Source organism: Colobus angolensis, unplaced genomic scaffold (assembly GCF_000951035.1).
Source record: "Colobus angolensis palliatus isolate OR3802 unplaced genomic scaffold, Cang.pa_1.0 Scaffold110, whole genome shotgun sequence".
Lineage (NCBI taxonomy): Eukaryota > Metazoa > Chordata > Mammalia > Primates > Cercopithecidae > Colobus > Colobus angolensis.
The window spans coordinates 1,272,010-1,285,930 of record NW_012112031.1 but is presented as its reverse complement, the minus strand read 5'-3'; the positions used below and the strand labels follow the sequence as shown (position 1 = coordinate 1,285,930).

At 45.2% G+C, this 13,921-nt stretch overlaps 1 protein-coding gene across 3 annotated transcripts in view; it reads left to right on the top strand.

Annotated features, from left to right (window-relative positions):
• The window catches only part of YWHAE (tyrosine 3-monooxygenase/tryptophan 5-monooxygenase activation protein, epsilon), a 61,909-nt gene that overhangs the window by 26,657 nt on the left and 21,331 nt on the right, over positions 1–13,921 (top strand). For 2 of the 3 annotated variants that reach the window (XM_011955842.1, XM_011955833.1), the window contains exon 2: positions 12,377–12,576. In XM_011955842.1, the coding sequence (XP_011811232.1) occupies positions 12,377–12,576 (200 nt within the window). Of the gene's footprint in view, positions 1–7,053; positions 7,087–12,376; positions 12,577–13,921 lie in introns of all 3 variants that reach the window. The other variant, XM_011955852.1, reaches the window with a different exon arrangement.

Genomic DNA, 13,921 nt, shown 5'->3' with positions numbered 1-13,921 from the left:
ATAGCTGGGCGCGGTGGCTCAAGTCAAGCCTGTAATCCCAGCACTTTGGGAGGCCGAGACGGCCAGATCACGAGGTCAGGAGATCGAGACCATCCTGGCAAACACAGTGAAACCCCGTCTCTACTAAAAAATACAAAAAAACTAGCTGGGCAAGGGGCGGGCGCCTGCAGTCCCGGCTACTCGGGAGACTGAGGCAGGAGAATGGCGTAAACCTGGGAGACGGAGCTTGCAGTGAGCTGAGATCTGGCCACTGCTCTTCAGCCTGGGTGACAGAGCGAGACTGTCTCAAAAAAAAAAAAGAGAGAAAAGAATATAAAAAGCTTTTTTTGGGAGAGGGGGTAAACCTCTAGATGGAAAAAGAAATGTGTTTTAAGTAGGAACTTGCTTTCTGTCTACCTCTTTCTGTCTCTTTTTCTTTCTGTCTTTCTTTCTGTTCTGTCTTTTCTTTCTCTGTCTTTCTGTCTCTATTTCTACAGAGATTTGCTCTTGTTGCCAAGGCAGGAGTGCAGTGGTGAAATCTTGGCCCACTGCAACCTCCGCCTTCGGGTTCAAGCGATTTTCCTGCCTCAGCCACCTGAGTAGCTGGGATTACAGGCATGCGCCACCACATCCGGCTAATTTTGTACTTTTAGTAGAGACGGAGTTCTCCGTGTTGGTCAGGCTGGTCTCGAACTCCCGACCTCAGGTGATCTGTCAGCCTCAGCCTCCCAAAGTGCTGGGATTACAGGTGTGAGCCACCGTTCCTGGCCTCACATTTTATTTTTAAATTGTTGTTGAAACTGTCTCGCTATGTTGCCTATGCTGGCTTTGAACCTCTTAAGCCTCTTGCTTTGCAGGTAGGTCAGACTGTAGGCAGACGCCACCATGCCTAGGTCTAAACTACATATTAATATATGAAACTTGTCTTTTTGGTAGAGTCACTGAAACCAGTTATTTCCCCTCTGTTGTTACAGAAGCAAATAAAAGGATCCTCGTACAGATGCATTCAAATACATATTCAAATCTGAGGCAATATGATTAAAGTGCAGCTCAAGTCAGACCCCCTGAATTGTAGTCCATTGGCTTTGTGATCTGGAATCAGTTTAACCTTTATGTTCTTCAATATATGGAGATATTCTAAAATGGGATGATACTGGTACCTACTTCAGAGGTCTATTTAGAAGATTAAGTGCATTAATACAGCGAAGCGTTTGGAACAGGTCTTAGTTTAGCATGGGGTGTTTTATTTGTGAATTACTTTGTTGAATGAATGCATAAATACTTGAAAGAACACAACCAAAACCAAATCTCAGTTAACAAGTCAAGGTGAAAAACTTCTGACTCTACTGGTAGCAACAGATGATGGGTGTCCCAGACACAGGCTGGTTTCCTGTGGTGGATCTGTGTCTAGGCTATTATACAATGAAGGGAAACTTCCCTGGAACTAAACAGACTTAACCATGTTTAATTAACTTGTGAGGATTATGTTCTTCAGAGTGGTGATTTTAATCACCCACCCGTTGTCCCCAAACCATGAAAAGTTCCAGAAATTCGATTTTGTTACTCAAACTTACTGTAGCAAAACTGCCTGTGGATCCAAAAGAAGTGATTTCGACCATTTCGGTTTTCTGGTTCATAAGTTTCGATCACACCTGCTGCAAGCACATGACAGCCTTCCCCCACCCCCAAAATGCCTGCATCTCAGTGATAAAATACTCCCTGCAAAGGTGACTTCAGGAGGTGCTAATTGTGTTGAGGACCTTTATGTGAATATAATGGTTGGAGCTCATCCTCTACTGAGGGAGGGCTGAAGGGTGTAGTCAGTCTAGAGTTTTGGATAAATCAGCTTTTTCTATACAGTTTTGGGGTACATTATCATTAGCATTATGTTTCTGTTACTGGTGTTAAAAGGACAAAGATGACAGTGATACTAGGAGAGTGTGTCATTGTAGTCATTATTTGTGCGAACTGGTACAAAGCACTGGTCGTAGAATGTTTGGAGGGATTGAGAAGTTAACTTTTCTTACTCTTGAAGGAGTAGTGTGCTGGGTGGTGTGCGCCTGTAGTCCCAGTTACTTGGGAGGATCACTTGAGGCCAGGAGTTTAAGGCTACATAGTGCGTTATGATCATGGGCCTGTGAATAGCCACTGCACTACATACAGCCAGCCCAACGTAGTGAATGAGACCCTGTCTCTTGAAGCAATAAGTGTCTCCGGACTCATGCTGCTTCTTTTTTTTTTTTTTTTTTTGAGACGGAGTCTTGCCGTCACCCAGGCCGATCTCAGCTCACTGCAAGCTCCGCCTCCTGGGTTCACGCCATTCTCCTGCCTCAGCCTCTGGAGTAGCTGGGACTACAGGCGCCCGCCACCACGCCCGGCTAGTTTTTGTATTTTTTAGTAGAGACGGGGTTTCACCGTGTTAGCCAGGATGGTCTCAATCTCCTGACCTCGTGATCCGCCCGTCTCGGCCTCCCAAAGTGCTGGGATTACAGGCTTGAGCCACCGTGCGCGGCTCATGCTGCTTCTGTTCCTTAATCTGCTACCTTAAGGGATGAGTGGGAGGGGTTGGGGTAGAGGAGTCAGTGGGATTTTAAAAATGAACAGCTCCTACAAACCAGTAATGAAAAGACAAATAATTAAATATTTGGCAAAATGTTTGAATAGATATTTCTTCAGAGAACACACAAAAGGCTCATAAGCACATGAAAAGATGTTCAACACTATCAGCTATCAAGGAAATGCAAATCAAAACCACAAGGAAATACAGCTTCACACCCACTAGGATGACTAGTTTAAAGCATAACTAACAGATGTTCCTGAGGATGCAGCCAGATTAGAATCCCGCGTTGCTGGTGGGAGTGTAAAAATGGTGCCGCTCCCATAGAAAAGTTTGGAATGTCCTTCCTCAAAAAGCTAGTTACTATGTGATCCTCAAGTTCCTCCTAGATGTGTACTCAAGGGAACTGAAAGCGTATATTCATACAAAAACATCAAGAGTGTTCGTAGCAGCATTGTTTATAATAGTCCAAAAGTGGAAACAACCCAAATGTTCATTAACTAATGACTGGATCCCCCCGCCCCGAGACCAAGTCTTGCTCTGCTGCCAGGCTGGAGTTGAGTGGCGCGTTCTCGGGTCACTGCAACCTCTGCCTCCTGTATTCAAGCGACTCTCCTGCCTCAGCCTCCTGAGTAGCCGGGACTACAAGCGTGTACCACCACACTCGGCTAATTTTTGTTTCTTAGTAGAGACAGGGTTTCACCATGTGTTGACCAGACTAGTCTCGATCTCTTGACCTCGTGGTCTGCCTGCCTCGGCCTCCCAAAGTGCTTGGATTACAGGTGTGAGCCACTGCGCCCAGCCTTTTTTCCTTTTTTTTTTTCTCTTGGAGACAGAGTCTCACTGTGTTGCCCAGGCTGCCCTGCAGTGGTGCGATCTCGGCTCAGTGCAGCCTCCACCTCCTGGTCTCAGGTGATTCTCCTGCTTCTGCCTCCCGAGTAGCTGGAATTACAGACGTTCGCTGTCATGGCGGGCTCATTTTTGTATTTTTAGTAGAGACGGGGTTTTGTCGTGTTTTGGCCAGGCTGTTCCTGAACTCCTGATCTCAGGTAATCCATCTGCCTCCCAGAATTCTGAGATGGTGTGAGCCACCGCCCAGGCTTAATGAATGGATTTTTAAAGCATGGTATATCCATACAATAGGTGAAGTACTGATGTCATGCTACACTAGGTGTGAACCTTGAGACCATGCTGTGGGAAAGAAGCCAGTCACAGCAGGCTCCATACTGCAGGTTCTGTTCATAGGCACACCTTGTTTTATTTTACTTCACAGATACTACATTTTTACAAAACAAACGGAAGGTTTCTGGAACCTGCTTTGAGCAAGTCTATTGGTGCCATTTTCCAACAGCAGGTGCTCACTCTGTGTCTCTGTTTCGGTAACTTGTGCAATATTTCACACTTGCTTTTTGTTTGAAACGGAGTCTTGCTCTGTTACCCAGTCTGGAGTGCAGTGGCGCAGTCTCTACTCACTGCAAGTTCCGCCTCCTGGGTTCACGCCATTCTCCTGCCTCAGCCTCCCGAGTATCTGGGACTACAGGCGCCCACCACCACGCCTGGCTAATTTTTTTTTGTATTATTTAGTAGAGACAGGGTTTCTCCGTGTTAGCCAGTGTGGTCTCGATCTCCTGACCTTGTGATCCGCTCTTCTTGGCCCTTCTAAAGTGCTGGGATTACAGGTGTGAGCCACGACGCCCAGCCTCAAACTTTTCATTGTATGTTATAGTGGTTATTTGTGATCAATAATCATTGACGTTACTATTGTAATTGTTCTGGGGATCCATGAACTGAGGGAAATTAATTGATACGTGTATTCCTTTTTGTTTGTTTTTTGAGACAGAGTTTCACTCTTATTGCTCAGGTTAGAGTGCGATGGCGCCATCTCAGCTCACTGCAGTTTCTGCCTCCTGAGCTCAACGATCCTCCTGCCTCAGCCTCCCGAGTAGCTGGGATTATAGGCGTGCACCACCACGCTTGGCTATTTTTTTGTATTTTTAGTAGAGACGGGGTTTCTCCATGTTGGTCAGAGTGGTCTTGAACTCCTGACCTCACGTGATCTGCCTGCCTCAGCCTCCCAAAGTGCTGGGATTACAGTGTTAGCCACCACACTCGGCCTGTATTCTTTTACTATTGATTTTTTGAGACAGGGTCTCACTCTGTCACCCAGGCTACAGTCTTGTGATCATGGCTCACTGCAACCTTGACCTCCTGGGATGAAGCAATCCTCCTGCCTCAGCCTCCGGAGAAGCTGGGACAACAGGCACACATCACCATGCCTGGCTAGTTTTTGTGTTTTTTGTAGAGATAGGGTCTCACCTGTTGCCCAGGCTGATCTTGAACTCCTAGGCTCAAATGATCTTCCTGCCTTCGACCTCCCAAATATTGGGATTATAGGCATGATCTCTTGTTTGTGTTCTGACTCCCTGTCTCTCTGCCTTCCCTTAGGGTTACCTATTACCGGAAACACAACAATATTTAAATTAGGCCAATTAACAGCCTTGAAATTGCTTCTAAGTGTTGAAGGGAAAGGAAAAGTCGCAGTCTCTCACTTTAGGTGGAAATGATTAAACTGAGTAAGCAAGGCTACCTTAAAAGCCGAGATAATGGTCTGAAAGCTGGTCCTCTTGCACCACAGTTGTGAATGCAAGGGAAAAGTTCTTCAAGGAAATTAAAAAGTGCTACTCCAGTGAACACCGCAATGATGAAAGCAAAACTTCCTTGATGACGGAAAGTTTTAGTGGTCTGAATAGAAGATCAAAGCTGCCACACTATTCCCTTAAGCCAAAGCCTAATTCAGACCAACCCTCTAACTCTCTTCAAATGTAAGCAAGCTGAGAGAGGTGTGAAAGCTACAGATGTAAAGCTGGAAGCCAGCAGAAGTTGGTTCATGAGGTTTAAGGAAAGACACCATCTCCATTACCTAAAAAGTACAAGGTTGGCTGAGCGCAGTGACTCACGCCTGTCATCCCAGCGCTTTGAGAGGCCAAGGCGGGCAGATCACGAGGTGAGGAGTTAAAAGACCATCCTGACCAACATGGTGAAACCCTGCCTCTACTAAAAATACAAAAAATTAGCTGGGTATGGTGGCAGACGCCTGTAATCCCAGCTACTTGGGAAACTGAGGCAGGATAATCGCTTCAACCCAGGAGGCGGAGGTTGCAGTGAGCCGAGACGTTGTGACAGCACTCCAGCCTTAGTGACAAAGTGAGACTGTCTCAAAAAAAAAAGTACAGGGTCAAGCAGGTGCTGATGTAGATGCTGCATCTAATTATGCAGAAGATTTAACCAAGATTATTGATGGTGACCACACCAAACAGATTTTCAGTGTAGACAAAACAGCCTTGTATTAAAAGAAAATGCTGTCTAGGACTTTTCCTAGCTAGAGAGAAGTCAGTGTGTCTGGCTAGGACAGGCTGATGCAGTTAGGGGCTGACGCAGCTGGTGACTTTAAATTGAAACCGGTGCTCATTGACCGTTTCAGAAATTCGAGGCCTCTTTAAGAATTATGCTAAATTTACTCTGCGTGGTTTATAAATGGAACAGCAAAGCCTGGAAGACAGCACTTCTGTTTACAGCATGGTTTTCTGAATATCTTAAGTCCACTGTTGAAACTTAGTACTGAGAAAAAAAAAAAACAAAAAACTACCTTCAATGTATTACTGCACATTGAAAATGCCCCGAGGCTGGGTGCAGTGGTGCACAGCTGTAACCCCAGCACTAGGGGAGGCCGAGGTGGGTGGGGCACTTGAACATAAGGGTTCAAGACCAGCCTGAGGAACATGGCAAAACCCTGTCTTTACAAAAAATAATAAAAATTAGCTGGATATAATGGTGTACACCTCTGTAGTCCCAGCTACTCAGGAGGCTGAGGTCGGAGGATTGCCTGAGCTGGGAAGGTTGAGGCTGTCGTGAACTGAGATGGTGCCACTGTTGTATCATCTTGGGTGACAGAGTGAGACTGTTTCAAAACACTCACACCATACAGTTCTGTCTTTCTCTCACACTCACACACTGTACTCGGTCACCCGGAGCTCTGATGATGATGTGTAAGGAGAGCAAGTTTTTTTTTTTTTTTTGAGACGGAGTCTCGCTCTGTCGCCCAGGCTGGAGTGCAGTGGCCAGATCTCAGCTCACTGCAAGCTCCGTCCCCCGGGTTTACGCCATTCTCCTGCCTCAGCCTCCCGAGTAGCTGGGACTACAGGCGCCCGCCACCTCGCCCGGCTAGTTTTTTGTATTTTTTAGTAGAGACGGGGTTTCACCGGGTTAGCCAGGATGGTCTCGATTTTCTGACCTCGTGATCCGCCCGTCTCGGCCTCCCAAAGTGCTGGGATTACAGGCTTGAGCCACCGTGCCCGGCCAGCAATAAGGTGTTTTTAAATTAAGATATGTACATTGTTGAGACATAATGCTGTTGTACACTTAATAGATTACAGTGTAGTTTAAACATAACTTTTCTATGCACTGGGAAACACAAAATTTCATGTGACTTGCTTTATTGCAATATTTTTTTTTTGCAGTGCTCTGGAACTGAACCCGCAGTATCTTCCAAGGTATGCCCACACCTGAAATGTGCATAAGAGACAAGTGTGTAGAGGCGGAAAGTAGATAGTGGTTGCCTTGGGCTGGGGTTCGGGTACATGGGAAGTGATGGTTAATGGGGTTTGGGCTTTTCTTTTTGAAGTGATGAAAATCTAAAATTGTGATGGTTGCAGAATTCTGTGAATATACTAAAAACCATTAAATGGAAGAGTTTATTTATTTATTTTTTGGAGACAGAGTCTCTCTCTGTCGCCCAGGCTGTAGTGCAGTGGCGCCATCTCGGCTCACTGCAACATCCGCCTCCCAGGTTCAAGCAAATCTCTTGCCTCAGCCTCCTGATTAGCTGTGGCTACAGGCGCCCGCCACCATGCCCAGCTAATTTTTGTGTTTTTAGTAGAGATGGGGTTTTACCATGTTGGCCAGGCTGTTCCCGATCTCCTGACCTGTGATCCACCCACCTCGACCTCCCAAAAGTGCCGGGATTACAGGGGCTCACCCGTGCTCCTGGCTGAATGGTACACTTTAAATGGGTGAATTGTTATGGTAGGCGAATTATATATAAATAAAAGTATTATTAAAGGGATAATTGTTGCTTCTATAATTTTACCAGTCTGTGCATTGTTTTGTTTATATCTAAAAATGAAGACGTTTATGCTTGAATCTGAAACAGTAGAGCATCGCTGAGTGTTATAAATATATTTCCGCTTGCATTATAAGAATACTAAGTCTTCATTGTTGAAAATTTCTAAAGCACAGAAATTTGAAGAAAATTAAATCATGTGGAATATTCGAGATACGTAACTTAAATTTTTGGTGGTATTGGACATCTGTGCAGTTTTTCTGTATAGAATATTGTAAAGCCTTAAAATTAAAAGAATGATACTGTTTTTGTGTAGCTGGGTTAAGATTTACTTTGCGATCAGTTTAGAAAGTTTAATTGGCCAGGTGCAGTGGCTCACGCCTGTAATCCCAGCACGTTGGGAGGCTGAGGCAGGCAGATCTCGAGATCAGGAGATCAAGACCATCCTGGTTAACACGGTGAAACCCCATCTCTACTAAAAAATACAAAAACAAAGTTAGCCAGGCGTGGTGGCGGGCGCCTGTAGTCCCAGCTACTCAGGAGGCTGAGGCAGGAGAATGGTGTGAACCCGGGAGGTGGAGCTTGCAGTGAGCCGAGATCACGCCACTGCACTCCAGCCTGGGCGACAGAGCAAACTCCGTCTCAAACAAACAAACAAAAAAACCCAAAAGTTTAATTACAGGCTTACCTCTGAGTTATATTTGACTTGCTGGTTTTTGAGAATGAAACTAGTGTGGAGGTGAGATTACTTAGTCCACTGCTTCTAAATTTAGCATGACTATGGTTTAGAAAACAAAATTGGGCATGTTTTAAATGAACGCTTTCAGACTCCTACAAATGAATTAATGAGTGGTCTTATTACCATATTGTAAAATTTTGTGTTTTTGGAGACAGAATCTCACTCTGTTGCCCAGGCTGGGGTGCAATGGTGCGATCTCAGCTCACTGCAAGCTCCGTCTCTGGGGTTCAAGCCATTCCCCTGCCTCACCCTCCCGAGTAGCTGGCACTACAGGCGCCTGCCACCATGCCTGGCTATTTTTTGTGTTTTTGTTTTTCTTTTTTTTTTTGAGATGGAGTTTCGCTCTTGTTGCCCGGACTGGAGTGCAGTGGCGTGATCTCCTCTCACTGCAACCTCCGCCTCCTGAATTCAAGTGATTCTCCTGCCTCAGCCTCTCGAGTAGCTGGAATTACAGGCATGTGCCACCACGTCCGGCTGATTTTTTTCATATTTTTAGTAGAGACGGGGTTTCTCCATCCTAGTCAGGCTGGTCTTAATCTCCCGACCTCAGGTGATCTGCCTCCCTCAGCCTCCCAAGGTGTTGGGATTACAGGTGTGAGCTACCGTGCCCAGCCTCATTTGTGTATTTTTAGTAGAGATGGGGTGTCACCATGTTGGCCAGGCTGGTCTTGAACTCCTGACCTCAGGTGACCAACCTGCCTCAGCCTCCCAAAGTGCGAAGATGACAGGTGTGAGCCACTGCACCCGACGTGTCATCCTTCTTTAATGGTTCAGAATTGCATTAGAAACCTCAGCTTGAGGTGTACAGTTAAACGTGCCACTTCTACAGGTACGATTCCGTGAGCTCTCCTTTGCACAAAAGCCCCTCACTTCACCCCTGCACCTTGAAAACCATTTGCTTTGTCTTTTTAGTTTGTGTTTCTTGTAGTTTGATACAAATGGAATGATAAAGTCTTTTTAATCTAGCTCTTTTCACTTAATATCTTTTTGAGATTGTTCCATGTTGTTGCTTGTTACCAGTTAATTATTTTCTCCTCTCCTCCTCCTCTTCTCTTTCTGGACACAGGGTCTCTTGCTGTGTCATCCAAGCCTGGAGTACAGTGTTAGGATTATACAAAGTAATTGTGGTTTTTTCCATTACTTTTAATGGCAAAATCCGCAGTTACTTTTGCACCAACCTAATAGCTCACTGCAGGCCTGAATTCCTGGGCTCAAGCAATTCTCTTGCCTTAGCCTCCTGAGTAGTTGAGACTACAGGCACACACCCCCACACCCAGCTAATTATTGTAGAGGCGGTGTCTCACCATGTTGCCCAGGTTGGTCTCAAACTACTGGGCTCAAGTAATCCTCCTGTCTTGGCCTCCCCAAATGCTGCAGTTATAGATGTGAGCTACTGTGCATGGACAGTGAATTCTTTTCTTTCGAGTGGTGTCCCGTCTTACAGATGTGAGCACCAATGTACTTATTCATTTGCCCTCTGGATGCACATTCGAGTGGTTTCCACTTTTTGGCTATTATGAATATAGTTGCTGTGAGTAACTAAGTGTGTAAAAGCCTTTGTAACGGTTTATTTACTTTTCTTCTGTATAATACATAGAACTAGGATTGCTTAGTCATGTGGTAAATGTTTATTAAAACATTGCCAATTTTTTTTCAAAGAGACTTTACAAAATATTCTCTTTTTTTTATATTCCCAAAAGGATTAATTTTTGAAACATATTTTCCTGGATACATTAGGCACACTCCCCTTAATTTAGTAGTGTTTTGGTTTTTGTTTTGTGTTTTTTTTTTTTTTTTGGTATGGAGTCTCATTCTGTCACCCAGGCTGGAGTGCAGTGGCGCGATCTCAGTTCACTGCAGCCTCTGCCCCCCAGGTTCAAGCAATTCTCCTGCCTCAGCCTGTGTGGTAGCCAGGATTACAAGCATACACCACCATGCCCAGCTAATTTTTGTGTTTTTAGTAGAGACGGGGTTTCACCATGTTGGGCCAGGCTGTTCTCGAATTCCTGACCTCAGGCGATCCATCAGACTTGGCCTCCCAAAGTGCTGAGATTACAGGCGTGAGCCCCCGTGCCCACCCAATTTAGTAGTGTTTTATGAAGTCACCATCTCTTTCATACCTGTTAGTTAAGGTATGCTTATGCTTAGGGTGTTAGTGAATGCTAAGGATGCTTATTTAAATGCAGATAATTTTTGTTGTTGTTTTTTTGAGACGAGTCTCGCTATGTTGCCCTGAGTGCCAGTACAGTGGCGTGATCTCAGCTTACTGCAATCTCTGCCTCCTGGGTTTAAGCTATTCTGCTGCGTCAGCTTCCCAAGTAGCTGGGATTGTGGTGGTGTGCACGTTGGCCAGGCTGGTCTTGAATTCGTGACCTCAAGTGATCTGCCCACCTTGGCCTCCCACAGTTCTGGGATTATAGGCATAAGCCACTGCATCCGGCCTATTTAAATTTAAATTTAAATTTAATTAAATTTATTTATTTATTTATTTTGAGATGGAGTCTCCATCTGTTGCCAGACTGGAGTGCAGTGGCACAATGTTGGCTCACTGCAATCTCCACCTCCCGGGGTCAAGCGATTCTCCTGTCTCCGTCTCTGGAGTACCTGGGAGTACAGGTGCGCATCACCATGCCCAGCTAATTTTTTTGTATTTTTTGTAAAGATAGTGTTTCACCATGTTGGCCAGAATAGTCTCTATCTCTTGACCTCATAATGGGCCCACCGCGGCTTGCCAAAGTGCTGGGACTACCAGCATGCCCAGCCTCTATTTTTATTTTATTATTATTTATTTATTTATTTTGAGACAGAGTCTCGCTCTGTCTCCCAGGCTGGAGTGCAGTGGCACGATCTCAGCTCACTGCAAGCTCCGCCTCCTGGGTTCACCCATTCTCCTGCCTCAGCCTCCCGAATAGCTGGGACTATAGGCGCCCGCCACCACGTCCGGCTAATTTTTTGTATTTTTAGTAGAGAGGGGGTTTCACCTTGTTAGCCAGGATGGTCTCGATCTCCTGACCTCATGATCCGCCTGCCTCAGCCTCCCAAAGTGCTGGGATTACAGGCCTGAGCCACCGCACCTGGCCTATTTTTATTTTTTAAAGACAGGGTCTGACCGTGTTGCCCTGGCTGGTCTCGAACTCCTGAGCTCAAGTGATTCTCCTGCCTCAGTTCCCAAAGTGCTAGGGGTATGAGCCACTACTACTGGCCTAAAATAAAATGCGGATTCTTGAGTCTCATCACCAAAGATTCAAACGTGGGTAATGTTGGAGAGCCACGTGGTAATATGGCATCAAAATAAGTTTCTGTTAATGTTTTTATTCAGTTACAATTTCTTGTGCTGTTGCGCTTTGCATTCACACGCTGTTGTGTTAACTGTATTTCCCTATGCTTGCGATAGATCCCAAGGCTTCTCTGGGCCCCTTTCTTTGCTCGCCACCTAGTGGTAACAAATAGGAGTCATCAGAAGTTTCACCAGAAGTAGCTTCATAGGAGGAAGGATAGAAAACATCCAAAGTCTGTTGGTGGCCAACCATATACTCTGTACATTTTTGCTGTATGAACAAATTGCCCCTTCTCTTTTTTTTTTGGAAATCCTATTTATTTGTAAGACAATACGTTTTAGAATCTGTAAATTCTTAATCTTTCTCTTAAACTGGCGGCTCTTTTTTTTTTTTTTTTGGCTGGTCAATGGTTAGGTATGCCTAATTATCTTAGAGAGGTGCTTTCAGACCACACTCAATTGTATTAGATAGTATATGAAGTCTTCCTGATTCCATAGAACTTGCATTCTAGAGTCTTTGCATTGGCTCTTAGTTTGGTTTCCTTTACATGTTTTTGGCTTTTTACTTATACTAGTTTTGATGATTATGAAATTATTTTTGTTAAAATTTTTTTCCAGTAGCTTGACAGAAAAAAACCTACTTTGAATGGGATATGTTAAGAAAACTTCCAGTTTGTAAGATCTGACTTTTCCTTTCCCATGCAGAAATGGTGGAGTCAATGAAGAAAGTAGCAGGGATGGATGTGGAGCTGACAGTTGAAGAAAGAAACCTCCTATCTGTTGCATATAAGAATGTGATTGGAGCTAGAAGAGCCTCCTGGAGAATAATCAGCAGCATTGAACAGAAAGAAGAAAACAAGGGAGGAGAAGACAAGCTAAAAATGATTCGGGAATATCGGCAAATGGTGAGATTGCTGTGCCGTCATCCCCCCTTATCCACAGTTTGAGTTACCTGTAGGACAGTACACTAAGAGGTTTTGAGAGAAAAGGAGACTACATTTATAGAACTCATTACAGTATGTTATAATGTTTCTGTTATTAATCTTTGTGTCTAGTTTGTAAGTTAAACTTTCCCATGGCTATGTATGTATAGAACAAAACATAGTCTATATCAGATTTGGTATTATTCATGGTTTCAGCACATCCACTGGCTGGTCTCAGAATGGACGCCTCTTAGGTAAGAGGGAACTGTTGTATTTTCAAGCAAAATGATGACTGTTTTTTAAACAAATATGATGGGTTGGCTGGGCATGGTGGCTCATTCCTGTAATCCCAGCACTCTGGGAGGCCGAGGCGGGTGGATCGCCAAGTCAGGAGATCCAGACCATCCTGGCTAACATGGTGAAACCCCGTCTCTACTAAAAATAGAAAAATTAGCCGAGTGTGGTGTCGGGCGCCTGTAGTCCCAGCTACTCTGGAGGCTGTGACAGGAGAATGGCGTGAACCCGAGAGGCGGAGCTTGCAGTGAGCCGAGATCGTGCCACTGCACTCCTGCCTGGGTGACAGAGTGAGACTCCATCTCAAAAAAGAAAAAAAAAAAAAGGAAAAAACCACACACACAAAGCAAATATATTGGGTTAATTTGTCTCAGTCCTCTTCTCCCTGCCCCCCTTCAGACTCACCCTATTGCCCAGGCTGGAGTGCAGTGGCGTGATCTCCACTCTCTGCAAGCTCCGCCTCCTGAGTTCACGCCATTCTTCTGCCTCAGCCTCCCCAGTAGCTGGGACTACAGGCGCCCGCCACCACGCCTGGCTAATTTTTTGTATTTTTAGCAGACACGGGGTTTCACCGTGTCAGCCAGGATTGTCTCAATCTCCTGACCTCGTGATCCGCCCGTCTCAGCCTCCCAAAGTGTTGGGATTACAGGCTTGAGCCATCGCGCCCAGCCCTTTTTTTTTTTATTTTTTTAAAGAGGAAGTTTCGCCCTTGTTGCCCACACTGGAGTGAGGTGGTGTGATCTCAGCTCATTATAACCTCTGCCTCCCGGGTTCAAGTGATTCTCCTGCCTCAGCCTCCTAAGTAGCAAGGATTACAGGTGCCTGGCCCCACAACTGGTTAAGAAGAAAGCCCAGGAGGAGCTCCACTATGGGGTTTCTGTGGGATTTTGGCTGCCTGGGAAAGGGAAGTGGGAATCAAAGAGAGTAACTGATAAAGTGGGAGAAGATGTAAAAAGCTCAAGAGCCTGATGTCTTAGATGAGATACATGCATTAAAAAGAAAAGTGGCGAGGCACGGTGGCTCATGCCTGTAA